At 54.5% G+C, this 26,839-nt stretch overlaps 1 protein-coding gene across 2 annotated transcripts; it reads left to right on the top strand.

The window, feature by feature from the left end:
• The first annotated feature begins 1,882 nt into the window (after nt 1–1,882).
• LOC122373352 (TBC1 domain family member 1-like) lies at nt 1,883–25,589 on the top strand. 2 transcript variants are annotated; one of them, XM_043351320.1, is made up of 10 exons: nt 1,883–1,915; nt 19,505–19,663; nt 20,877–21,023; nt 21,403–21,567; nt 22,268–22,419; nt 22,752–22,888; nt 23,225–23,340; nt 23,625–23,794; nt 24,122–24,315; nt 24,504–25,589. In XM_043351320.1, exons 2-10 carry the CDS (start codon nt 19,636–19,638, stop codon nt 24,775–24,777), a joined length of 1,383 nt encoding a protein of 460 aa, XP_043207255.1. In that variant the 5' UTR covers nt 1,883–1,915; nt 19,505–19,635; the 3' UTR covers nt 24,778–25,589. The 2 variants fall into 2 exon arrangements, with proteins under 2 accessions (XP_043207255.1, XP_043207254.1); XM_043351319.1 differs by lacking the exon at nt 1,883–1,915 and adding an exon at nt 10,479–11,083.
• The last annotated feature ends 1,250 nt before the right edge of the window (nt 25,590–26,839 follow it).

Raw genomic sequence — 26,839 nt, 5'->3', positions numbered from 1 at the left:
AGTCGCTGTTCGCTGCGGGCTGCCCTGGACGCTATCATAAACATCGGTCATCTGCCCGACATCAGTGCTCGTCAGACGAGTCTCAGAACGTGTCGCCGGTCAGCCGTTGTCCCCTCTCCAACTGCCGGCTGTTCTCGTTCCGTTGTGGGCCAGGGTCGTGCCAAGTGGCGACTCGGGGAGGTTACATGCAGGACGTGTCGGGTCGACCGGCCGGTCAGCGCAGGGGTGGGTGTGTCAGGATGGCAGGAGACCCGCCCCGCCCCAGCCGCCGGCCGCTACTGTCGGCACGGGTGGCGCCAATTTAGGTCGGCGGCTGGTGGGGGCGACCGATCGGCAGACCCCCCCCCCCCCCTCCCATGTGATGCCTCCGGCAGATGCTGACCCCGACCTAGAGACCTCCCGGGGGGGGGGGGGCTACTGAGACGACCTGTGGTCAGTACGGGGGCGCGCTCACGGGAACAGCCCATTAAAGGCTCTCACAACTACAAACAGTGGAGTCCTGTGACTGGTTACACCCATATCACGGACAGTCTAACGCGCCGAATAGGTCCCACGTCCACCTCAACGAGTCTGTGAGTTAGCCGTAACCGGAATCTTTTTTACTTCCGTCTCTCCTAACAGTGGAATGGATTCATGACTTTTGACTTAGCGTTGGATTATTCTGAACCAGGGGAGACGCGGCGACTTTAGGGTTTGTCCGATGCCGACTTTGGCCCAGTTTAGGAGGGGCGGCGGGATCCTGACCAAGCGTATCCCTTCCAATCGCTAGATCAGTGAATGAGGCTGATGTTGATGTCAGGGGGCGGTGGCTACTGAGGAGGGTGTGTCTCCTTTCGGCGCTGGGAGCGGTGGTCTGCCGATCAGAGGCGTGCCCCCTGCCGGCCTGTCCTGGCGAATCAGCGCGGCGGGAGGCGTTTGAGGGTCAAGGACGCACGGGATGGCGGTCGGCAGCACGCCACAGCTTATGGCAGGCGCCGATACCGCTTAATATGCGGGCTGGGCTACTAGATGGGCGGGTAAAACTCCACTGATAACGGGACATAAGCGGCGTTAATGGGTGTTCGCTGATTGACGGCGCCAATGAACACGCGCTTCGATGATCTGACATGCTAAAATGACACGATCTAACAGTGGAACTCAGTGTAAGGGATCTAAAAAAAGAATGAAAGTGGTTTCGTACAATGTGTTTTACTTTAACTACAATATGGGATGTTCGTATATATTCTTTGTTCATCCATTGTTCCGAAAAGAAAAAGGGAAACAATCATATTCGTAATCTTTCAGAATAAGTTACTCTCAAATCCCACACACATACACATACCCGGCCAATTCTCCCGTTCCGGCCACCCTTTGTCGACGGGATGGGGTAGGTCAGCTCAGCCTACCCTACCCCATAGCGCACCTGATGGCGGCCATTGGTGCCATGCTCTGCCGTTCAGAGGTGCATATCGCTCCCAATGGACCCGTTTGTCGGTATCGCGCCTAACGGACACAATGTCGTGCGTTTCGCCACCCGATCCGATCTAATGTGAGGGGGACGGGGCGGATATTTGATCGGACCGGATGTTGCATGCTGACAACTACATTGTCGGTGATTGCCAGCCAAACGGGTCTTGTCGCGATTCTCCAGGGATTTTATCATTTGGCATCGACGCTCCACATTGATATGCGATGGAACTCGTTTCGCTGTTGCTGCTAAAATAAACCAGCCAATTCACAATTGATTCAGAACACATGAGACGTAACGTTAAATGCAAGTGTGCTGGACATTATAATGAGTCAGCACATTCAGGTTCACCCAGCGAGCGAGCGCAGCTTATTGTAACAAATCTAATATGGTGTCTTTTCTGTCGTTTCAGGTATGTTCTCCGCGAGAGGGGCTGACCGTTTCCTGGCTATCGCGTCGTCTCTTTCGGTAAGAATGCGTGGCGCGTGCTAGGTGCAGCCCTGTACCCTGGTCTGGGAGCAACTGTTGGGCACTTTCTGGCCGCCCGGTGCCAGCTTGGCGCACTTGATCGCATGACTGAACGCTAACTGCAAATCATTCCATTGCTCTCGGCAACACGGTGTCATTTCCTGTCATCATGTATTAATTAATCACCTCACGTTGGAAGCTTCTGCTCTATGCACGTTGTGGCTCTTCCTACATTAGTCATACAATCCCCTTGCCCCAGCCGGTCGGGCAGTGCCTGCGCCTCTGACTGCCCTGAACCGCCCGCTGTCGTGAGGGGTCCCTTCAACCCCCAGCCGGCGAATAAAAGCAGTGTGTGATTGCCGGACGTTCCGTATCGCCACGTGGTGGAGTATGTCGCAAGTTGCGGTCGTCTAATGCTTAATTTGTGGCTAAGATCAAGGTTAATTGAGCTCCAGTGACGCGGAGAAACTTGGCCAGTCGAGGGTGCTTTGTGTGTTGTTGGCTGTTCAAACCAGCGTGGCTGAATGCGCAGTTCGCCCATAAAGGGTTGTTCGTTCTGCGGCCAGGTCAGTGGGTAAGTGTCTACCTCGCCGTGTCTGTTTATCCGTCCTTGGCATATTGGCATCATGTTGTTATACTCCCCCCTCTTGTTTTATCTTGTCCTTCTGTCAGCGTTCTCGGGAAAATGAAAAAAAAAACATTTCATCGTGCTCATCAAAAGTATAAAATACACAGCTGGAGCAAATCGCCAAAGAGGTTTCATCCAACACTTAAGCCGGGCTGGTCTAGAGGAGGGAGGTGTCCCCCCCTCCTCCTCCTAGTCTCTCCATCCCCCTCCTCTAGATCAGAGCAGCCGCTCAGGGGCGGGGTGTGGCCGCCGGGAGGGTGCCAGGTGATAATTCGCCACCGGGCCGGGTCAGGGCCGCCGATCACAGACACAGATTGGCCAGGTCAAGTAAACGCTAATTCCACATCGGTCGTGCACCAGAAAATGATGAGATAAATGCCCAATTATTAGCATCTACCCAGAAGTCGACTTTTATATTATGGGGTAAAGTAATTTATGTAAAAAGGTGACATAGAGATGTTAATCGGAGGCGTTATATCATGTGTCCATGTTATGAGGGGCAAACACCGCTTATGACCTTTCCATCATTGTGTAGATGTTTTGGCTATACTAAAACTGCAGTTACATTGGGACTACATTTCGGCCTTGTTAGCAGCTAATCTGGGAGTGTTGACCTCCATCTTTGCGATTGTTTGTATTATTGCATGTGCTGCCTCCGCTTGTTCTTTGACAAGCGGAGTTCTCTTTTTCTTTTCTTTTTTTTTTTGCTCGTACGCTTTTGCAGCAGTGCCACTAATTGTGCTATACATAGTACATGCTTGCCCTTTATCATGTTTAGATGAGGGTCAAGTGCACGCTACACATATAAGTTTGCACTAATTACCCGGGAGCACTGTCCGCCCAGTAGTCATGATTTGACGGCCGGTGGTGTCGCAACATTGGCGACGGCCAACGATTACACGGCCAGCCGGCCCATTAATGGCAAGGTCGCCCCACCGTGTCTCCCACCGTGCAGGCAAAGTTTATCACCTCCACGGCTTGATGCGGACCAGATTGGCAGCTGGCGAGGGGTCAGGCAGCCGATTAGGTGATAGTCTATGGTTCGATGTAACCGATTGTTGAATACACCTATTTATGGCCAAATATACGAGTACATAGACATAGTGTGCACACTGCACACATTTCGGAAATAGTGCAACCGATTTCGACAGTTCGCCATATTCAGATTATGCTGTGCTGTCAAAATCGCCTGCACTATTACTGAAATGTATGCACTGCCGCTTAAATTGGGCGTAAAAAGTGTAGATATTTACACTGTAGGTACTCATGGTCAGCTAAGGTATCCAGTGTGCTGATGAAACAAAACAGAAACATATTTTTGCTCATAAATTATCTGAACGACTCGCATCATTTGGAAAACGCCCTGGATTACTGAGGAAGTCATCTTGAAAGGCTTTCACTCGCCCGCTGTATCAGAACGGCGCCCAAACATCCAGGCAAAGGAAAAGTCAGTCGACAGTTGCTGTCATGACTCATGTAGTTACAATTTATAGCAATATTTTACCATGAAACCTAAAAAAAAAACTGATGAGCAAACTTTGCTGCTGGTCAAGAGACTAGAGTGATCGCCGGAGTTACCAACGCACTGGCTGTGACATCGTTCCAGTGACGTCACAACTTACAGGTCGCACGACCAATCGCTGCGCTCCTTGCCGTGGGTCTCCAGTCGCGTGACTCTGTACCTCTCTGTGGTCAGCCCCTTCCGGCCACTCGGGTCACTAGATCGCCCGCCGGCCTTGCCGGACTGTAATTGGTTCACTAGACTAGACCCATTTTCAGCTGTAAATGTTAACTATATTTATTTACTTTCTCGGTTCTCCTCTATTGGCCGTTTGCAGGCGATCAGTGATAATAGAGGCATGAATGATTCCCGTAGTTGCAATATATTTTACGAGAGGACACATAAGGCATGTTAAACTTTTGCCTACCTACACGAGGTGTCATAAAAGGGTGGTTTGCCCATGCCCTTGATCATAATGTTACTACGGCCATCGATGGTCATTTTGATCTTTGCATAATTACGAGTGAGGCACAATTAAAAGAAAGAGGGTTTTCTGTGTGCACTGCATATGCTCTTTTATCCGTCGCCGCCCTCGCGCTTGCAAAAAACATTGTCATAGTGTGTAACGGGGGCTGTATTTTGTACGTTTTTTGGAGAGGTGGAACAGCCCAGTTCAGAGAGCACACAGCAGTAGCACCGCCTAAAGCAAAATAAACGAACATGACACAGGAGGCGTTGGGGTGGCGGCGGGCGAACAACGACTTTTTTGCTGGCTCTGCGTCGCCTGTCGCTGCGTCAACTGCGGGTGCGTGGGGTGCGGCGCCGCCGCCGCGCCGGCTCAGCCGCCGCAGGTTGACAAGCGCTTAAGTTGGCGACGACCGATAAAAGTCTTTATACGCCGTTGGCGCATAAATTGCCATTTATCCGTCGCCGCCCTCGCGCTTGCAAAAAACATTGTCATAGTGTGTAACGGGGCTGTATTTTGTACGTTTTTTGGAGAGGTGGAACAGCCCATCCACCCCACCGAACCGCGAGGCGCGCGACGGGGAGAGGCAGTAACGTGACGGTACACGCCGCGGAGGGCAGGTACGACGGCCCCGCGGCCGGCACTCGGGGTAGCCGCCGTGTCGGGGCCGACGCGGCCTGCTGTTAAATACACGAGTGTGGGGCACAGCCGGGAGGAAAAAAAACACGCACCCGACGTGGGCATCTGAACAACGGAGCGAACCGGCTCATAAGCCGAACTGATACGAAACACAACGAGACACGTCCACCACACAGCCTACATTGAGTGAGTGCTAACGGCGCCCGTGCGCTGCTATATGCCCTAAACTATGCAACGAACAATTGGGAGACCGCGCCGCGCGACCGCAACAGGCGGGAGAGATGATGGCACCTGGTGCAGAGGGCAGGCACGACGGCCCCGCGGCCGGCACTCAGGGTAGCCGCCGTGTCGGGGCCAACGCGGCCGGTGTCTGCATTGTACACGAGCCCGGGGCACAGCCGGTCAGAGAGGTACGCTTACGCGACTAGGGTCGCATACCATCAATGTTCACATCGCGGCATAACATAACATAACATGACATCACATAACATGAAATGCGACGATACACATCCACCACATAATACGCCTGAATTGAGTGAACACGAACGGCGCTCGTGCGCCGCGATATGACATGAACGACGCACACCAACATGATGAAATGAGGGGCGCAGAGTTAGCGGCACGTAGAACGGTCCGCGCGGCCCCGCGGCCGGCGCCCATCAGGGTAGCCGCCGTATCGGGGACGCCAGCCGGAACGACTGGGTAACAGTTCGCCAACGAGCCCGTTCGCTGCCGTGCGGTAGCCCGCGGCCGGGCCCCCAGGGGCCCGCCGTGTCGGGGCCGCACGGGCGGGAAACCGTCCCCCGGCCCAGGGCAGAGACGAGCAGGTGAGACCGCGGCCGGCCGCCCCCAGGCGGCCGCCGTGTCGGCCCACCTGTCGCAGCGCAGGCGGCCGGGGTTTGCAGTCCGGGCCGGGCGACGTCAGTGCGAACTTGAGCCGAGCTGCAGCAGGGACCCACACCGGCGGAGGTACCGCCGCAAGGCAGATGAAGACCAGCGCCAATGACGGCGACGCCGAGCGCCCGCGGCCGGGACCATATTCTGTCCCGCCGTGTCGGGGCTCGCCACCCGTGATGAGGCATCGAACTTTTGGATTGATAGTGTAAGAGCAGGTATCGCAGATCCGTACGTCTCCTGCCAGGAGAGCCCATGGCCAGCGGATACACCGGCTCCGCCGTAGTGAGCTCCGCGTAAGACACGCTGAGAGTAAAAGCTGGCGACACCAAGCGCACGCGGCCGGGACCACATTCCGACGCGCCGCGGCGGGGCCCGCGACCCGTGATGCGGTATCGAACGTCTGGATGAATTGTGCGGCAGCAAAGCTCGCAGGTCGCTCGCGTCATATCACGAGAACCCACGGCCGGAAGACACAACGATCCTAAGACGTCATGAGAGTAATGACTGAGCACCCGCGGCCGGGACCGTGCCATCCCGCCGTGTCGGGGCCCACAGACCGTGATAAGATGTCGTATGTGAGCCGCGCGCCAGGTGGAGCAGTGAGACAGTTTGATGCCGGAGTCGGGCCAGCCGGAGTGATGTCGGAGTCGGGATGCCGGAGTATCACTTAGCGGGAGCCGGAAGAGACGATCACAATCGTGTAACGCGACTCCAAGGCATGTCATGGCCGGCTGTACTGGGCACCAGGGTACGCTTCGAGCGTTACAAACATTCTGAGAGCGAGACAGAAATCCTCTACCATCGTCGCGGAATAAACCAATGAATAAGAAACAGGGAGCTCAAAACAGAACTGATTGGTCAAGTGTCACACAAAAAGCGGGCGATCCAGATGAGGATGTCGTTAAGCGACCGCAGAGGGGGAGCGGGTAGTATTGCCTACGACGCTCAACGACGATGAAACCGTGCCATCCAAAATATTGGGTGGCAACCGAGTCGCCCACAGAAAGAGGAATCGGCTGGAAAGAACGCCGCTGTTGTGTCGGTATGGAAGTCAAAGAGGCAGTGTGGCGATCAGAGAGGAGGTCGGTAGCGGGGCCAGCGTAGGCACAGTGTGCATCTCCGGCAGCGGCAGCTGCTCCGTAGGGGGCGGCAACGGCAGCGGCAGCATGACACGATGAAGTAGCGCTTGTCGCTGCCTTGCAATGTCCGCCATCTAGTAGCACCCGCCGACCTCCTCGTGGACCAGGCGACGTCGGCTGTTTACCCGCACGCTGAGCACCGTTTGGGTAGGCACCGTCTCCGTAGTGGGAGGCGGCTGAGGCAATTGCCGAAGCTGCGCCCCGCTCCGTGCAGCAGCACCCTGCAACCAGCCCCGTCCGCGAGTTGTGACCAAGCGCGGCGGGGCCGGCCTGAGCCCGCCGTCGACGCAGACCGGTAGATGGTTTCTCGGCATGCCCGATGTGCCATGAAACAAAGGTAAACATAAACGTCAGTGAAAACAAATACAATGATACACAGCGATAGGTATGCCCTGCGGCGCCATCATCGCCGCCAGGGGCACTAGCGAAGGAAATACTTTGAGAAATGCAGTGAGGGCGGTAGGACACGAGGAACTCGCGGGAGCATCGTAAACCGACACACTATGCCAAAAGCAGAATGAATAAAGGCACATTATCATGTGAGGTGGACAGATACAGGGTGGTCATTTTGAATAGATGTAAAGGCAATTGGAAACATCAGCCCTGTTTGAAGCGAACAGGGCACAAGCAAAACCAAACCCACCCATCGAACACACACGGTGTGACATTTTATCTGTAACGCAGTCAGTCCTCAGCGTCAATAGCCGGCTAAGAGGAGATGCCCAAAGTATACACCTTCGCGGACCGCCGACCAGCTGAGCTGGATCATGCTCACGGGCCACACCAAAGACAGTAACGCTCACGGCGGAAGCGGCAGCCAGTAACAGTTGTTATATCGTACCTACCAAAGATAGGGGCCGGACCGACCACCCACGGCGTGATACTTATGAGCTGACCACAGCCCCGCCGGTAAAAGCTGTTAGGAAGCCCTCACGCAAGAAGCCGATCGTGGTGTGAGAGAAGCTGACCGAGCTCGACCGGCAACACCTATTAGTGAATGTGTCCGGAATTCTTAACTCGCCGCTAGAATTATTTTCGGTCGCCGTAAAATTGACAATGTCTCCAACCTGCGAACGAACCCGGGTGGTTGTTCTCGCGCCGTATGTCCGATTTATCACCCTTTTCCTCGCATACAAGGTCCTACCGTGCCGAGAGCCCGAGCAACTAGTAATCCTGTTTGTCGCTAATAGCGCTATCCGCGAGAGACCATCCAGGCAAGCTCACCTCTTCCATCTTCCCCGTCCGCGGCTGGAAACGGGCAAGCGGCGGTGCGGCTATCGCGCTGCAGCTCTGCTGAACAGCCTGCCACCTCACCTGTCGCAGCTGCCTCCCGCCCGCTTCGCCCGCGCTGTGAAAGCCGCAATCGTGAACGATGAATAAGCACACCACGTCTGACATCGCTGACCAAAAGGGTAGGTGGGGGAGGGTAAGAGGGATGAGGCTGTCCTAAGAGTGTTTTGTCCGTGTTTTGACGTGAGTGAATGTGCAAATGTTTTGAATGATTAGATAAGCAACCGCGGGTATGGCAAACAATACCTAAATACAATATCATCCGCACTGAATGGGCTTATCGCTGCCAACCAGTAATGTTGCACAAGGCGTGCTGCCGCAGTGAGACTCCAGAAGAAAACTTAAGACCAATAACTACAGCGAACAACGACTTTTTTGCTGGCTCTGCGTCGCCTGTCGCTGCGTCAACTGCGGGTGCGTGGGGTGCGGCGCCGCCGCCGCGCCGGCTCAGCCGCCGCAGGTTGACAAGCGCTTAAGTTGGCGACGACCGATAAAAGTCTTTATACGCCGTTGGCGCATAAATTGCCATTTATTAGGTCACCCGTTTTCGGCCTGTTGAGATCAGATCAGGGCCGAAGGATGATGGAATGCCTTTAGTGGAGGCGCTGGGCCGAGTCGATCGCTGATTGCTGCGCAGCTGTGCCGCTGAGCTCATTCCGTTGGGACAAAATGTCGCGACCGAGTCCGCGAGACACTCAAACGGTCACTATGAGAATGTGTGTGGTCCTACTGGAACTGACCCTCCATCGCTTAGGTGGTGGGTTGACCGTCAGCTCGGACGAGGAAATGAGATTGGTCCTGAGGATAGAGAGGATGGATATTTGGGCATGCCTTTTACACTGTCTGTCAACCTCAGGATGTATGAGAAATGGTTGGATAGAATAAATCCTGAGGACCGGGTGAAGACCCTCCTCTCATATTAACCCTATTAGTGGCAGGGGGGGGGGGGGTTGTTTTCATCCACCCCTCAGGTTTTTCGGGAATATCTCCGAAACCGCTGAAGCTACGATGCTGAAATTTTCTGACTTTTCCTAAAACTAAATTGGGCACATTCCCTGAAAATTTCAAGTTCATAACTTTACCAGGGGCGGCTCCAGAGCACTGGGAATTGGGGGGTCCTATTCGTGAAGCGAGTCATTTGGGCGAAGATCACGATGCTGCACCAGTTTTACGAACAGTGAATGAAATGTATCATGTGCTAACATATACAGTTATTGTGCATCCTCTTTTGACACGTTTTTGCTATAATAGGCGGATCCAGGCGTCCAAAAAGGGGGGTTATGTTTTACCTCCCAACATAGGTGCCCTGACACCGCCTATGCATGACCAATACAATTGTAGTCGTTCTCTCATAAGAAAATTGTAACATAACAAGACCATTACCACCCTTTTTAGAAACAGTACCAACAAAAACCTTATTTACTATACTTTTCGTGTACCCCCAATCTCAATGATCTGTATCCGCCTATGATTTTTGAAAATGCATATTTTTAGGATCCATGTGAATTCCTGGGTCATTCTCTATCGATCGGCAAAAGTTGCGTTAAGATTGGTTCAGAAACCTGGCCGTGATAAACAGTCTAAAATGTATCTGCAATTTGCCCGTTTTTACCCCCCTCTACCCCCCCCCCCTATTGACATTTTTTAATTTTTATTTTTTAGAAATGTAGATCACGTTGAGCGAAATCGAATGCCGTTTGAATTTTGAAAATCGGCCCGTTAGATCTCGAGATATCAAGGGGGGGTCGTAAACAGCCCCCCCCCCCCCCTGCCACTAATAGGGGTAGCCAGGAGCCTGCCACTAATAGGGTTAATCATACTGTCATCCAGTTCCAAATTCATGATCGTTTCGCGATTCACCCACGTGACTGTTGGCGCGTCACGTGGCGCCCCCACACCTGTGACCTCCGAGCGTGCCTCGTCCGCCGGGCAGGTAGGCTGTTCCGGCGCGCTCGGAGCGACTCGCTGCAGCCAGTCCGGTCGCAGGCGCCCCCTGGCGGCGCGATAGGCGGCCGCGCGCTGTGGTGAACCGGTCCGACCGGGCGGCCGCGCTGCTGCCTTCGTGGCGCCGCTCGCCGCGCTAGTCCGGTGCGCGCCCCAGCGTGTGGTGTGTGTGGTGCGTTGTGTTCGCCGTTTTCTAAGCAATTCCTGTGGCAGTGTGGAGTTATCTGGAGCAGTGTTGTGCCGAGGAGTGTCGGGCGGTGTCTGTGCGCGTGCGGCGGCAGACGGCAGTGGAGTGCGCCGGCCGCCGCGCCCGCAGTGCAGGTCGGCCGGCCGTGCCAAGGTGAAAGGGCCGGCCGGACGGTGGCGGCCCGCCGGACGCGACCTTGACCGTGGCGGCGCCGCATCATGGGCCACGTGGAGGACGTGCCGACCGGCGTGACGTCCATCTGCAACGACAACTACGAGCCGGACCGGTGCGGCGCGGCGCTGCCGAGTCTGACACCACCCTCAGCACCGACCGCTGCTGCTGCGCCCTCCACGACCCGGCCGTCCAAACCTAAACCGACACCGCGCCGGGCCATGCGTCAGGTGATCAAATACAGCGGCAAGCTGAAGGAAACCCTAGTTCACGAGGTGCAGGGACTGCGGCCTTCGTCCAAACACAGTACGTGAACCGTGACTGCACGGCTCGATTGTGCTCGGTGACTGTGGTTTTACAGTTATTCTTGGTGGCGGTGCGGCACGGGTTAGGGTGGGTGGATAACGGGGTAGTTGTGAGGAAACGTTGGTATAAGTAAGTTGTCGGATGTTTCATTCGTGCGATGAGGGTTTACTTATCATCTAGGCATTCCTGAGAGCAGTTTGCCTTTGCTCACCCGGCGTTTTCTTTTGAGAATTTCATTGGAGACGCAAACAAGCAATGGCAAGTGGCACCAGACGGCAGACAGAGTACCCAATGGGTGCCCCCATGTCGGATTTCGCGTATGTTCGTTCATAGCACGTGGCTCGGCTTCCTGACCCGTCTGGTTCCCAGACTGACTCATACTATCGGTACAGATAGGGGCGGGCTATCGCGTGCACTGTGGCGACCAAAGCAAGCCGGCGAACAGCAGCCATGATGGCTGGGCTAAATTTGAAAACGGAAAATCAGGCGCCCCTCGAATCGAGCCAGAGAACAGGGCGGAGAACAGCCCCTCAACTCAGGATGGTTGAATGAAACTGGGAACAAGAGCGTTCGTCGGCCCTGAGTCGGAACGAAATGGTGCACCGCTGCAATGAATGGCTACCTGAACTTGGGACGACCAAACCAAACCGGGAACAGGGACATTGGGCTTTGGGCGAAGGGCGCACAGAGAAAAACGGGTCCTCTGACTGAACTCGAACAGTTACACATTCTCACAATTTATCATTATTCGCGAGGACGTGAGCTTTTATTGCCTCCATTTGTGCATGAGGACATTTTTGGCGAGTTTTATTGTTATTTTACGTTCCACGATTACCTACTTGACTGGACCCGAAGGCAGTCTGTAGAGGTGGCTGCGTTTGGCACCGGACGGCCGCATACCACTTAATTCTCACGATAAATGTGGTACGAGAGGCAACCTTCTGAAAATACACACGGATACGTCGGCCACCAGCGCTGGCGAAGGCTGGAGCCTGGAGGGACCGTGGGTAAAGGTCCCACTGGACCGCTGCCTTTGTGAAGGCTGTGAATTATTTTAAGCATTATTTCAGAAAAGGCTGGAGAAGTTCCACGATGGCCGTTGACCCAGTAAAGGATTGAGGTCAGTCTTTTCTTGTGGTTCGTTCCTTGTTGTCTGTCTGCTGTTATAAGACCATAGTTTATTTGTGGTGTCATTTTGCCGTAGCACGGCGTCTGTTTTTACGTACTGCGAAGTACATGACTGGCCAGAGATGCGCCTTCCCATCCCCTCTTAGGCCTTCGCTGAGCACGTCTGAAGCGGCTACGTCAGGTGTTGTAGTGACCTCACAAGTCACAGTGCAGTGGACGGGCCGGCGCCAGAGGGCGGGGCGTGCTTACCACGCCGATGACGTCACCAATCAGCTGATTGGTGGCGCGGGCGCTATTCGGGGCGTTTGGGCGCCCGGATAACGTGCAAGCGCTGAACAGTGCGATGTTGCCGATACTTTTTTTTTAGCTGACTGATCTCTGAAGCTAAGCATAAGTGCGACTGCGAAGCCTATATCTTTCCTTTTTTGCGATTATTGAAATAGGCAATAGCTGATTATCTAAACTAGCTTATTCTTCCATCGGCATTGGCCATAATTTCATTGTTGGCTTGCAGTGTGTGTCACACCGTCTCCTTGAGTTCCTCCGTGGGAGTGGTCCCGTTCGTCCCGTGTAGTTTGGCTCAGCCGCCGTCGCTCTAACATCGGGGCGCGCTACGGTCAGCCTGAACCAGCAGCCACGAATCCCATGACCACCGACCACACCCTACAAACTGCCAGCCCGAAGAGTCACAGCCAGCCAGCCAGCTAGCCAGAAGACACGTAGGCAGGTCAGGCAGTGCCTAGCTTGTCTAGTAGTCACCACGGCCCTGCTGCCCTCTGCCATGTAACGGTCCCCAATGCCGACCGCTTTGAACAGCTGACCGGGCGGCCTATCAACTGGGGATCGCTCAGTGCTGGGCGCAGACGCCGATATACCGCCCACTGATTCAATCAGAGCGCCCCTTCGGTCTGGCCTGATTGCCGTCAGACCCCTACCGTGGAATGGGCACATCTGTGATTATTACGTGCTTGCTTGAACTATGCTCAATGGCCAATGCACAATGCACTATTTACAGTGGCCTGCAAGGTATGGATCATGAATCGCGGCGCGGTGGCGTTGTGTAAGCTTAAGAAGAACGTTTATCAGTGACGGGAAAGTGGAACTATTTCGGGGAAAGGCTTTTCGCTTGGAGAATGTGTTTATGTCATGCAACTGTAATGGTCCGTCACTTATAGTTTCACCAGAGTAAAGTCTTTCAGGTTCAGTGAATCACGATCTGCATTTCGTGACGCCAGAGAAGCGTCCAAATCGCTTTGATAGTCTGCCACAATATGAATATTTCCATCCATTTATATGCATGGATAAATGCATCAGCACGACTTTTGAAAGTAACGCAGGAAGAACTGAAAAGAGTTGTTGCAATCGCCCGAGCGCGTGTCCATCCCCCCCCCCCCCCCCCTCCTTCCCTGAGTCGCTACCTGACTAGCTGATCCGATCGTTTACATGCATCGCATTTATAGCTAACTAGGTATCGCTCGCTGTCATCTGGATCAGCACACATTCTCGGAATCAATTTGTTTCATCGCAATTGGGCCAATCCACCGTTGCACGCCGCTCGCCGGCACGTTATTTTCACCACCGTTTCCACGCCGCTCTTCTGGCGCCCATCCAGTTACCATCAGCCCGTTCGCTGTCAAATCACACCCATTTCACCATTTCCTCTCGGCTCTCTCGTTCCTAGGAAAGCCGAGAATCCTGGCGGTATGTTGGTCGGTGCTGACTGTTTTCAATTTCGATGTCCATGGTCGATTGTGCTGCGGCGTGGACCGGGTATCGAAAGCCGATGCTGGTCAATGGTCATTGGCCATACCGCTAAGTGGCTGGTCAATGGTCATTGGTAATGCCGCTGAGTGGCTAGTCAATGGTCACTGGTCATACCGCGAGGCGCGAAGTGGCTGGTCACTTGGTCAGTGGCAATTGGCCATACCACTATATATGTCTGGCCGTCGCCTCCGGTAGGACCCGATTAGCACGTACCGTTCGCACGTGCTGGGTCATGCCCCGCTGGCGTAGCGGTAACGGTCAATGTCACTGTGAATGTCAATGACCGGCACAGCCCTCCCGCCGTCTCTGATGGCCAGTCAGCCGTCCACCCCTCCCCTCCCCTCTCCTCTCCTTCGGCCGGTCAGCCGCCGGGCTGGTGGGCCGGAGGACCTCGGGCAAGGTTTGACCTATTGCACAACTCTGAGTGCTGTATGTGGCGGACAGGTGTAGGGCCGGGCCGGGCCTGGCCGCTCCTGCCCACGTACCGACCACACCTCCCTCCTTGGCCTGCCGCGGCGCGAGGTAGCCGGTGCCGGCGGCTGCCCACGAGGGCGGGGCCTGGGCCATCAGTGAGGGCGGGGCGGCGCCGGCCGGTGCCGCCAGGGCGGGGCTTGTCCCACCCGCTCAGTAGGTGCACATAACTGGGAGGTCGGCGCGGCGGCGGCGGCCCATAGCCCGCGGCTGGCGGCGCGGCGCCGTGACCGCGTCTCCGTGGGTAATGAGCGGACGCGCTCCGTCCGACCGGCCGTGGTCCGTGAGTGGCGGGGAGGGGAGGCAGGGTGACTGGGCGAGACGGTCCGGATACCTGGCAGTGCGCAGTGCTCGCGTGCGGAGGGCTCCTAGCACGCGACTTGCATTCCGATGAACGCTGACATTGTGTGAACAATGAACATTGAGCAATGAGCAATGACAAGTTAATTTTAATCGACATGATGATAACGCCGTCGTTTGTGGATTCAGCTTATACCTACGTGTAACAATGCTGAAACGATTAGTGATTCAATTGGTTCGGTTTCGGTAGATTGCAAACCTTTTCCGTGAATGGAACAAACGAAACCATTTATTAGAATTATGTTACTGCTAGCCAGTGACCTGGCTTTTGACGTCAAGGCAGCAGCAAACCTCTTGTTTTCTCACAGTTCACGTCTTAGGCCGTTTGTCGGCTTTCGTTATAATATTCACCTGTCCAGACTTCTGTTGGGAAATGTCATGTTACGTGTTGGCATGGCGTAACTCATGTGACAATTTATGACAACTTACGAACTATGAGCGCCATTAAAAGAGACACGATTCCGTTGTCAACGGTTTATGCTCCGTTAGAGTTGTGGGAATTGCCGCTCGGTCGGAGCCGTGGGATAATGGTAAAACACCCACTGTGCTCGTATTCTCCGGCTCGCCAGCGTTCTGGGACACCCGTGCTCGTTCGTTTGGTGCTCGTCGGCGGTGGGAGTTAGGTTTGTTTATGTGCTCAGTATCAGAGTCAAACAGAGCTAACGGGTCGCTCATGACGCTGTGCAGTGTGCATGGTGCGATAACAGTGTGTTTGTAATATCACGTCATTATAGTCCCGGTATTGTCGCATCAGCATGGGACGAATCATCAGAGTTGGCGTGCTGTCACAGCGTGGGTTTTTGCGGTGTTGCTCGCTCGCCAGCATTCGTCCAATCGTCTCCTAATTGTCCTGCAGGTCTCACCGTTCCCCAGTGGGCCACCTAATGGGCTGTAGGGTAGACCGGGGCAAGGCGCACCCCTTAACGTTTGACTCGCGATAGGGAATAAATTAGGGGACAACTAAGGACAGCTTAGCGCTTATGTCAACCGCTGAACATTTGTCTTCATAACCCCACAGACAAAATTCATGACTCACTCACTGGTAACGTGTCAAAAGGGAAAAAGTGATTGAAGTCAAAATGGGCGCTTTGCCCCGGTATCGGGGCACATTACCTGGGGGTGCGCGTTGCCCCGGTCTTCCCTATTGTAGATTACTAGCTAAGTCACGCCGGCTACCGCGGACCCCGAGACTCAATCTCGGTCAATAATCAGGAGTTGATAGTCTCCCTCCAGTGGTGTAACCGTGTCCCCACAGGAGCTCTCAGGAACGGCCCTGCGAGTTAGGTGGTGTTCTGGCCCCCGCTGGGATGGTGATTGGTCTCGGTCAGGCCGACGGGCGGTCTTTGGTGACAGGTGTCGTCGTCCCGCTGATCGGGGTCACGGCAATGACGGCAAATGGGGCAACCGGTGGCATGGCAGGGATGGCAGTTGGAATTGTGGATCTCATGGTGGCGCTCGCTGTAGCACTATGTGATGTAAGTGGATTGTCTGTATTACATCGAAGCAGGCAGCATGAATAATTACTAAATGCATGTGATCATCCGACAACGGCGTTGATGCTGAGCCTCCCCATCTTCAAAACTGGATCGAAACCTTGGAACAAACAGGGTTTTCGTAAAACACACTGAATCCGAAGTGACGCGATTGTAGCTAGTTTTATAGTTCTCCTAGAATGAATTAATCGAGAATTGCAAATGCATCGCATATAAATAAACATGCAAATAAATGCACGGTATTTGTGCAGAGACCTTGTGATTTCCATGATCTGATTCGTGACTGGTGGTCACCTCCCCTCGCCATCTCCGTGGGTTGCGTCACCTGTCGGAGCAGAGGGGGTGCCCTGCTCCGGTTTCTGACAGCCCCCCCCCCCCCCCCTAAGGTCACCTGCTGCACGGTGAAGGTCGCGGGGGGTGGGGGGGGGGGGGCGACACTGCAAACCGGAGCAGAGCGGGGCGGGCCGGCACCGATGGTCAGCTGATGAGCGTGATGGAGGAGGTGGGAGGGGAAGGGGCGGGTCAGGGCAGCGCAAGTGGGCGGCGCCCGGCGGCAAATCGCAGCGGTCACTGGTAATCAGAGTGGATGGAGTAGTGTGTTAATGACTGCCCCGGCGATAGTGGCGGCTGCTCTGCAAGACCCAGGTGATCTTATTTCTGGGGCAGGATGAATAAACGTTGCTTGTCTGTTATGTTACGTCGGTGGAGCGTCAAAGCTCACCCGTCAAATGAGACTTGCTCTTCTACCTGAACGTATTGCTGCTAGACCAAAATTACTCGTTTGTGTTACGAGTTTTAGCCCCATCTCTCTTATCAGCCTTGAGCGCCGATATTAGCTGGTGTGCCGTGCTCTCTATATGCCATGTGTCAACAGTGTCAGACGGTAGTTCCCCGTGGCCCGTTCCCTCGTACCTATGCAACAGTTGCGCCGATTGCAACCGCCGCTGCGGTCGGATATGTGAGCTACGTTGCCACTAATCGACCAACGTGACTACCGCCCACCGTTACTAAAATACCCGCATTCCACGTATCATTTTACCGAATGAATTTTACTGAAGTAATGTTCATGACTGATGGAATCATTCCGGATTTCCAGATTCGTCGTAGGCCTATTGCCTAATGCCCTTATTGCTAGTATCCGCCATCTCAAGTTAGGACGTAAAATAACTGAGAATAGCCATAGGCTGCGGCCTGTGCTGACCAACATAGAAGCATCGCACAAATGCACACTGAGCTGCTCTTCTGAGATACCCAAGCAAGCTTTGCCGCAGCAGGTACTGTGCAGTGTGCATTGTGCAATATGCAACAGGTCAACAGGCACAAACTGGTGGTGTGCGGCTCGCCTTACCGTGACTCTGTATCTCTGGCATTCCTGTGCCCTGCAGTCTATGATGCGTCAGTCATAACCCACTGGACCGTAACCCTGGTAAAAACGCAGAACACCTCGCCGGGAGGCTAGCGGCTGGGCCAGCTCCCCCCCCCCCCCATCCCCGCCGTCACATGTAGTATGCACTCGGCCTGCGTGCCGTCCGGCGCCTATTGCCGCGCCGGTTGGGGAGGGGAGGGGAGGGGAGGGAGCTCCGCTGTAACGACGGTGTAGCTCGGTCGCTCGCCCGCCGCAGGCTATCGATATGCGTGGAATGTGGTTCCGTTGCGCCGCCGTATAGTCGGCCCGCGGGTAGTGTGGATGACCGCGCCGCGCGCCACGGACTGAGGCTCAGGCAGTTCCGGTGCTCACGGCTTAGGAGGTTGTCGGGTGTCTTAGTCCTTCTGAGGGTATCACCAAGATGATTACCTTTTTATTTGCGATAGGCAGACAGCTTGTTTGTAAATGATGCATCGAAGCTCAGGAGGTGAACTACATTTGACAGTTTGCTGACATCATGTATCCGGTTATCTACGTGAATAGCGTTTACCATGTTGATGCTGGATTTTGATACTGTTCATCGGACTTTCGTACAGCCCGTCTCCTGCATCCGACCGCAGCCGGCGGATGTGGGGTAACGGTTGGGGGTGGGACCTCGGGTCGCCGGGCTCTGCAGTTTCTGCAGGCTGCGGGATTTCCATGCGGTCTGACAGAGAAGCTCCAATCACCCCTCTTCCAGACCCAGCTGTCTTGATGGCCCGGACTGCAGCTCTGTTCAGTCCAGATGCCTGGGATGGTTTGGTTAGACTTCTATATCCACTCCTTGCTGTCTGGGACGATTGGGTCAGCAAAGCGCCCCCCATGTCAAGGTTTCAGACCCCGTCGCCCATGCTGCTCCAGATTCCTCCATGGATGTTGAAAAGACCGTCGGGCGTTCACGTGTCGAATGGCTAAAATTGGCCTGTTGTGATAGCACGTCTAGTTGGCTGTGGTCGATACCTGATAACGAGGGCGGTCAATGGTAGGCGGAACATCGCCATTTCGTCCGTATTGTGACGGAGAAGGTCGCTGCGCGGGGCGCACTTTGATGGCTTGTGTCATAATCGGCCCTCAGCGGGTCAGGCGCGGCGAATTCCCTACCGGACCGGCCAGTAGAGAACCTTAGTAGCGGCCAGATTAGTGTCATGGGGCTAATGTGATCAGATGGGCGTATTTCAGCTTGGGTATCGCAGTCTGCACTGCGGGATAAAATCACTTACCGAGCGCCAGTATAACGAAACCCTCCTGCGGTGACAAGGTCATGGCGGCAGTCGAAGAATTGGGTCACCATCTGAACATCGCAGATCGGCCAGGAAGCATTGTCGTAGGCGGTGGTCCTGGTGCGGTTCGCCAAGGTTATTGAGTGAAGTGTGGCCTTGAATCGAGGCCCGTTAATGTGACCAATGTAGCAAGGAGATTGTTACTTTGGATAGTGTTTCGATTGAATTGTGCGTCGGTTTTCAAAGTGTTTGGCTACCTGGTTAGCGAACGGCACCGGAGCGACTGCCGGCCGGCAGTCTGTCTCCAGATCCACACGTTTCGACCGTCCCCTTTGTCTCCCTGCCTTCAACTGACAGTACTCCTCCCCCTCGACTTCCATTGACTGTCCATTTTATCTCTCAGTCTCATGTGACCGTCCCTCTCGTCTCCCCCTTTCCGACTTACTATCCCACGGTTTCCATTAACTGTCCCTTTTGTCTATCAGTCTCTTACTGAGTCACTGACCGTCTCCTGATATCTCCCCGTCCTCGGCTGACCGTCCCCTCGACCACTACTAACCCTCCCCTTTTTTCTCCCCAGGAGAGAAGTCGCCCCTGGTGGCACGCACCAGCTCCGATGCGGCGGCAACGGCGGCCCAGCCCCGCCGCTCGCGCGAGGAGCTGCGCCAGCTCTGGAAGAAGGCCATCAACCAGCAGGTGCTGCTCAACAGGATGGAGCGAGAGAACGAGCGCATCACAGGTCAGTGGCGGTCGCGACTCCGCGCTCTGACAGGTTCTGCACTATTTAAGTGTGGATGGATGAGTTTGGTGTCTGATAAACTGACGGCTTCAGTACGAAATTGCTTGTCAATTTGTTGGTGTCTATGTGAGTTTTGTCTCAAATGATAGTTGAACACTCACTCGCTCACTCACCCACTCACTCGCTTGCTTATACATTTATATCTCTAATTATGTCACTGTTTCTCTGCTAGTGACCTCATCTCAATTCACTATCAATAAGGCGAACAAACCGTTCCGTGCCGGAATCTCAGTTGCGCTTTTCTGGTGTACTGTTTGTCTGACAAATCAGAGAGGCACTGCTGTGTTTGTCGCGGGTTTCCCAGTAAAAAGGCCGCCGACCGGTCGAACGACGCGTCACAATTGCGGCGCAGGAGAATGGCACGAGCGTACCAGCAGCAATGAGGCCGTCATTTGCGCGGTGTCTGTATGTTCGTGGCGTGCGCGATGCGATCTTTCCGCCGTCTTGGTCTGCCGCGCCGCCTGACGAAGGTCACCCGGCAAAGGAAGTTCACTGGCGTGACGCTGCTGCATCATAGCGCGAACTGCACGCTTCGCTGAGGACATACCTGTGGATCCGGCCGAGCAAAGTAGGCTCGTGTGGAGCTCAGTCGTGCTGTCGAACAAAGTGAATAGTGCTGCTTTCGGCTGATGATTTCATGCCATTTACCTGAAGGTACCCGTGCCGAAACGTCAATTGTAAGACGCGGAAGCTCAGAAGGAATCAGTGTGTGTTCCTATTCCGGTTCATAATCATGCTATATCATATCTAAGCGTTGGTGTGCAGTTAGTTGCACGGTGCTGGACTCAACTGAAATGAGATTCTGACAGCCCGGCTGCCTGGCACGACCCGGTACAGCGACTCTCAGTTGCGCTGTGTGCGACGTGCGTGCTCTCATATTTCGTGCGTGCTCGGTCACCGGTACATACGTGTGGGAGGGTTTAACGGCTGGGTCAGCGTCGCTGCTGTAAGTGCGAGGGCACACTGGCTCCGTCAAGACTGTTTCTACGTGTTTCCTGCGCGAGGCCAGTGTATGTGTTTGTTGTGTGGGGTCAGAGGGGACACACCGCCTCCGTCAGCACTATTGCTGCGTGTTTCATACGTGTTGACTGTGTGTGTTAGGGGGACACACCGGCTAGGCCAGCGCACCTGACCGCTAACCCTCCACCGTCAGAGCGTGTGCGGAGCGGGGAGCGTGTCATGTACGCCGAGATGCCGCCCTGCGCCGGGGACGTCAAGTCCGAGTGGAGGCAGCTGCTGGACAGCTGGCGCGCCGGCAGAAAGGTCCACGTCGACGACCTCCAGGAACTCGTCTTCAGAGGTGCGTGGCCGGTGGTATCGGGCAGAATCGTTTTTTTTAGGGATGGGTGAGAGAGGGCTATTAACTAGTCATTAATTGACTCACAATTTCAAACTGGAAAGTCGAGTTCAGCGTAGTTCATTTGTGTCCACGTTTGTTCGATTTCGGATGAAGGGATCGCTAGGCAAGTTGTAAAGTTCAGTTCCTCGGGCTGCAATTGCAAAGAAGTTTATGGTTTTGTGAGAGAAGACATTCTTGCGGCGCTATTTTCCATTTGCTTGACATGATTGTCCGTGCCTGTAAGCTGCCTTCCCATGTCCGTGAACTGTCGACCCGTATCCGTGACCGTGATCTACCCTTTCGTCTACGTGTTCGTAACTCACCCTCTGTATCCATGCAGGCGTTCCGATCCGTCTGCGTCCGGAGGTGTGGCAGCTGCTGGTGTTCCACCACCGGCTCCACCATCCGGCGCCGTCCGTCAGCCACGTGGACAACTACGACACCTCGTACCTGCAGCTCATCCGGCAGCTGACCAGCTTCCAGCGCGAAATTCTCACAGACCTCGGTACGTACGGCGCGGCTAGATCCTCGCCGATCTCCGTGCGTACTGTCGGCGACAGAGAGATGGATAGGAGGGTGTGTGTAACGAAGGAGCTGGTTTTGTGATCACTTGATTTCTGATATCTGGGCTGGTCGCCAGTGTCGCCCTCTGCAGTGTTGACCGGGCCCGTTGTTTCGGCGGAGGATTGAGGTCTGTCTTCACTCTGCTGGGCTATATCTAGTTGGTCTATCGCGCCAGTGTCGCCATCTGCATTGTTGTCTGGCCATGCCTATACCTACCCCGCGTTCGATGTCTCTCGGACGGCGAAGATTCTACGCCGTCCGGCCAATCACGTTCCATAACCGCACCCGAGCCCCCGCTGACCTTGGATGGGATTGGCCGGACGACGTAGAATCTTCGTCGTCCGAGAGACATCGAACGCGGGGCTAACCTCGTTTGAGGGCGTTCTGCACTCTGCTTCCTCTACCCCTCGCATCTCACCCCAGTTTGGCTGTCATCCCTTCTGCCATCATTGACAGAGTACTTCCTCCTCTACCCTCTCCTCTGTTCCTCTTATGCTACCATTGACAGAGGACTACCCGTCCATCCGGGCCACCACTGACAGAACTTCTGCCGTCCATCCGTGCTACTGAGTACTGACCTATTAACCACCTCTCCTCTGTCGAAACTGACAGCGCCTCTCCATCCCGCTACGTCGCCGCAGGTCGCACGTTCCCGCAGCACCCCTACTTCCGGAGTCCGTTCGGCTCTGGTCAGCTGGAGCTGTTTAACGTGCTGAAGGCGGTCTCCCTGCTGGACCCCGAGCTGGGCTACTGTCAGGGACTCGGCTTCATCGCCGGCATACTGCTGCTTCATGTAAGTTATGAGACCCTATTGACCGTGACGTGGCCTCCATATGCATGACCTCTATGCATGTATTGGTCCATGATCGTGAATATATGTACATATGCTAGTTGGTTAGTTTACGCAGACTCGCAGTCACTCTTCTTGGTGAATCTTGCCTACAATGAGCCCTCATCGACTTGGCTACGACTTTGGGCAGGATTGAAGACGTTTCAACTTTTAGAATATCTTCGTGGTGTCATTTGACGAAACCATGTCTTAGTTAATTGTCACGCCATGTCTGTATTTCTTGAGCACGTCTTCGATGACGATTCCGTCACACCCATGCCGTTATCGTCTTGCAGGCGCCGGAGGAGGAGTCTTACGAGCTGCTGAAGCACATGCTGTTCCCGCTGGAGCTGCGGAAGCAGTTCATGCCGGACATGTCTCCGCTGCAGATTCAGATGTACCAGTTCTCGCGGCTGGTGCACGATCACCACAGGTAGAAGGGGGAGGCCATGGCATAGGGTGGTACTTTTTGTGTTAGAGTCAGGGAGGTCGGCTTCAGTGTGGAGGTGCCAATTAATAGGAGGCTGTGAGGGTGCCACGTAAGGTTGCGGACGATTCTGGGAGGTCACATAGACACCAGTGAAGAGTTGGGAAGTCCTGCAGTAGCCAGAGTGTCTCACCTGACTCACTCGAAGGTTATGGCGCGGACGGCGTCCTGTGAGCTACCTGGAACTGCGCTGCCGCTGTGTTTACCCGTCCATCACCACCAGGAGCTAGCGGTCCCCTGCACCGCCACCAGTGACCTGACCGCCCCCTTGTCCGTTTACAGTGATCTATACACCCACCTGGAGAAGTACGAGGTGTCTCCGATGCTGTACGCCACGCCCTGGTTCCTCACACTGTTCTCGTCCCAGTACCCGATCGGGTTCTCTGCCAGGGTCTTTGGTGAGTCGCTGGCGGGGATCTTTAACCGTGAATGAAATGCAAAGAAACTGAAAAGCTGCGACTCGTATTGCTGTACTTTCGAAACTTGGGTCTAGGGCGGCTAAGCCCCACAATATGCATAGTCTTGGGCTGTGTAGTTATACACGTCTTGATAAAAATGTGAAATTCGTGATATATTTGACACCTCGTGATAAATATGTTGAGAACCTTATTCGGTGTGTGGTGGCGTAGTCAGTGTCAAAGTTACGTGCTAACCTGACTGCGACATGTTTGGTCTCGGTCAGACCTGATCCTGCTGCTGGGCCTGGAGGCGGTGTTCAAGGTGTCGCTGGCGCTGCTGGACATCCACCAGGAGCAGCTGAAGAACCTCACCGGCATGGAGGACATCATGGAGTACATCAAGACGGAGATGCCGCGGCTCAGCCAGACCAGCGCCCAGCAGGTCTTCAGAAAGGTACAGAGACATTATATAGTCGCGTAATCGCAATTACCGGTGGGAAAGACAATAAGTTCATGCAGTGAAAATTCACCGTCGCGGTGCATAATTGAGTTGGGTGTTTTAATGGAGCCATTATTTTAGAAAATTAGAGTTTCATCGCGGTGCTCAGGCTAGCTAATCGCCAGCCTCGTGGATGTAATCAATGCACCCTCTATGTATAATCGTAAGCATGTAGCACCAGCACCGAACTGGCTCATGTTGATTATGTGTCGATGTCACCTGACTGTCTCCCACTTCAGAGGCTGACCCATTCTGTCTCCCTGTGAACCCCGCCCCGGCCAGGCGGTGGAGCTGGACATCAGCCGTCAGCTGCTCTCCTACGAGGTCGAGTACCACGTCCTTCAGGAGGAGGTGCTCGCCTCGCCTTCGCACGCAGACAGCGACCTCAATAAGCTGGGCGCCATGAACCAGAACCTGAAACGGCAGGTTATGGAGCTGCTACATCAGCTGCAGACCTCCAGCGATCAAATCAAAACGTAAGCCGAGACGCCCGCTGGCGGAAAATGGGGTGAAAGTTCCTGGTGGAGAGAGTAACGACAGTGAACCGTTGTAGTCGGTCTCTGACCCATGACTGGTGTAGTCAGGTGTTTTCAGTCTGATAAGGCAACTAAAATGTCCAACTGACCCCACCAGCGTTTGACCCATGTTCCTCTGTGTCCGGCAGACTGACCGAGCGGAACAAGACGCTCGAGTCGCGGGTGAGCCAGCTGAGTTCCGAGAGGTCTGACCTGGTCACCTTCGTCCGCTACCTCAGCCTCCACACGCCCGACCGGCTCGAGGTGCCGGCGCCCTTCCGACGCTTCCTCGACGACGGCGCCGCCTCGGAGCCGGCCGGCGACGCGCGCGACCCACTCAACTGTGCCCTGTTCGAGGCGGGTCCGTCGCGGCCGCGCCGGGAGAGGGCCCTATCACGCTCCAAGACGGTGGACTGCGAGTGACGCTAGGGAGGAGGGAGGGAGGGATAAAGGCGGGTTTGGTGAGAGGAGAGTATTTGGGAGTGATGCGGGGGATGGAGAGCTGAGACTGGAATGGAGGACTCGCAATGAGAAGATATGAGCCGGAGCACGGGAGGGCGCTCGCTGTCTGCCGGCGCCCGGTGGCCGCGGTCGGTCTGTTTGTATGTCTGTCTGTCTGTCTGTGTATGGGGCAGCGCCGTGTGATACTGACAGCTAGTCGTGCCGGGGGGAGGGCCAGGGCGGGGTGAGGCCAGTATGTGTGCAGAGCCAATAGTCGACGACACACCTCAGCTCGCTTTCTACTGCTTCCGTCAGACATCGCTTCTTACAAAAGACGCCGTTTTGCGCGGCCAGCTGCTGGGCTGCACGTGGTTAGAGCCAATTTACTCCTTTTTAGTGCCGAGCCTATATAATTGACATGAATCGCGTTTTACCTCGAGTATTTATTCTGTCCCGTAGAGGCGTTTTATAGTCGTAAGCGTGATAGTACAACGCTTACGCACACTCTTATATCACTCAATGCGTATGCTGCTTGCTGGCTGCTAACGTACGCTAGCATGTGCTACAAAAATCGAGAAGACGAGGGTGCGTTGAATGCGGGCCTGTCGTCCCAACAGTCAGCCATCTATGCCTTGCCGTCTGTGCGCCCCCTGGAGCTGCGCGCGCGGGCCGGGGTGCCCGAAGGGGCCGCTGTGGGCGCCGACGAATAGATAGGGACCGCGCGCCGCTACCACCCGTCGGCCTTATGTGACCGAGCTACCATATGTGTGTGAAATATATTAGTTCTTAAGAAAGCCGACATGTTCGTGTGCGAGAGGGTCAATTGGATGGCACGGACTCTTTTGACACAGCTTTCAATGCTTCTGAACTTTTGAACGGATTTGAGAAATATTTGTTGGCTGTCTTACGGATTTCATCAATGCATCGATTTTTTTTTTTAAACAAATTAATTCAGCAATAGTCAGTTCGGAAAAGGCGAGCTCAAGACAGGCATAGCAAGAAAGGCAGAACGTCATCACAAGATTCGCATGATCAACATTACTTGTTTTGTATCGAAAATGATCGGGCTTTTCCGCGCAGCAGTTCTGGGAAGCATAAAACGTCACTGTTTGCCGGAGTCCGAGGAGCCGCCTGGACTACGTGAGTGGGTCCTGTCTCCGACGTCATTCGAACCGGCTGGGCACGCGCCTGACCCTGGTACTTATTGCACGCGACGATTGCTGAAAGGCGAAAGCTATTACTGATTTTTGGGGAACAAATTATTAAGTACCTTTATTTTCGTATCGGTGGACGTTAAGTTTTTCACGACTCCGAAGTGTGGCATGGGTTATAATACGAGTTTAGTTGATGACTGTGGATCCAAGTGCCCAAGTGGCATCTGTGCGGAGCGATTACCCGCATCCTGCATGTCCCTCCCGCATCCCAGTGCATCTGCACCACATGTCGGCTAAAGATGTGTTTTTATTCTCAGGAAGCTGGCGTCCCGTCCCGATCCTTTCCGGACCTTGGAGGCTCTCCGTCTCCGGTTGTCAGCTGGTTTTATACAATTGTGATGTATGCCGACGGGGGACAAACAATTTGTCTCCCACGGGACTCCAATTCATAACGGATGGGCCGAGATATCACGACCGTCGAGCGTGATCTTTTAGGTATGTGGGTGATCTACATGACCGTAACGTTATAAGATAAAATCACAAGGACTCTGGGGTCGGTCTCGGCTTGTGCATAACATAACGAAGAAACTGCTTGAAACGTTGGTATGTTGACTGAACTTTGATGTATTTTGATGAACACCCGGAAATGTTGATGAAGAACGAAATTCGGGAAATTTTAAGCGCCATCACGTGAACTGGAAGGTCACTTATAAAACTCGAACTTTTGAGCGATCTCTCCGCATCGCTGGACAAATTTAATCGCTGTTTATTACACAGCACAAGGATTCAATTCATACACAGACTTCCCGGCATTCGTCTCTCTCTCTCTCTCTCTCTCCTCTCTCTCTCTCTCTCTCTCTCTCTCTCTCTCCTCTCTCTCATCTCTCTCC

The sequence above is a fragment of the Amphibalanus amphitrite genome, unplaced genomic scaffold (genome assembly GCF_019059575.1).
Source record: "Amphibalanus amphitrite isolate SeventyFive unplaced genomic scaffold, NRLGWU_Aamphi_draft 001483F_arrow, whole genome shotgun sequence".
Classification (NCBI taxonomy): Eukaryota; Metazoa; Arthropoda; class Thecostraca; order Balanomorpha; family Balanidae; genus Amphibalanus; species Amphibalanus amphitrite.
Note: the sequence above shows the minus strand (reverse complement) of the source record. Positions and strands in the feature narration are given on the sequence as shown.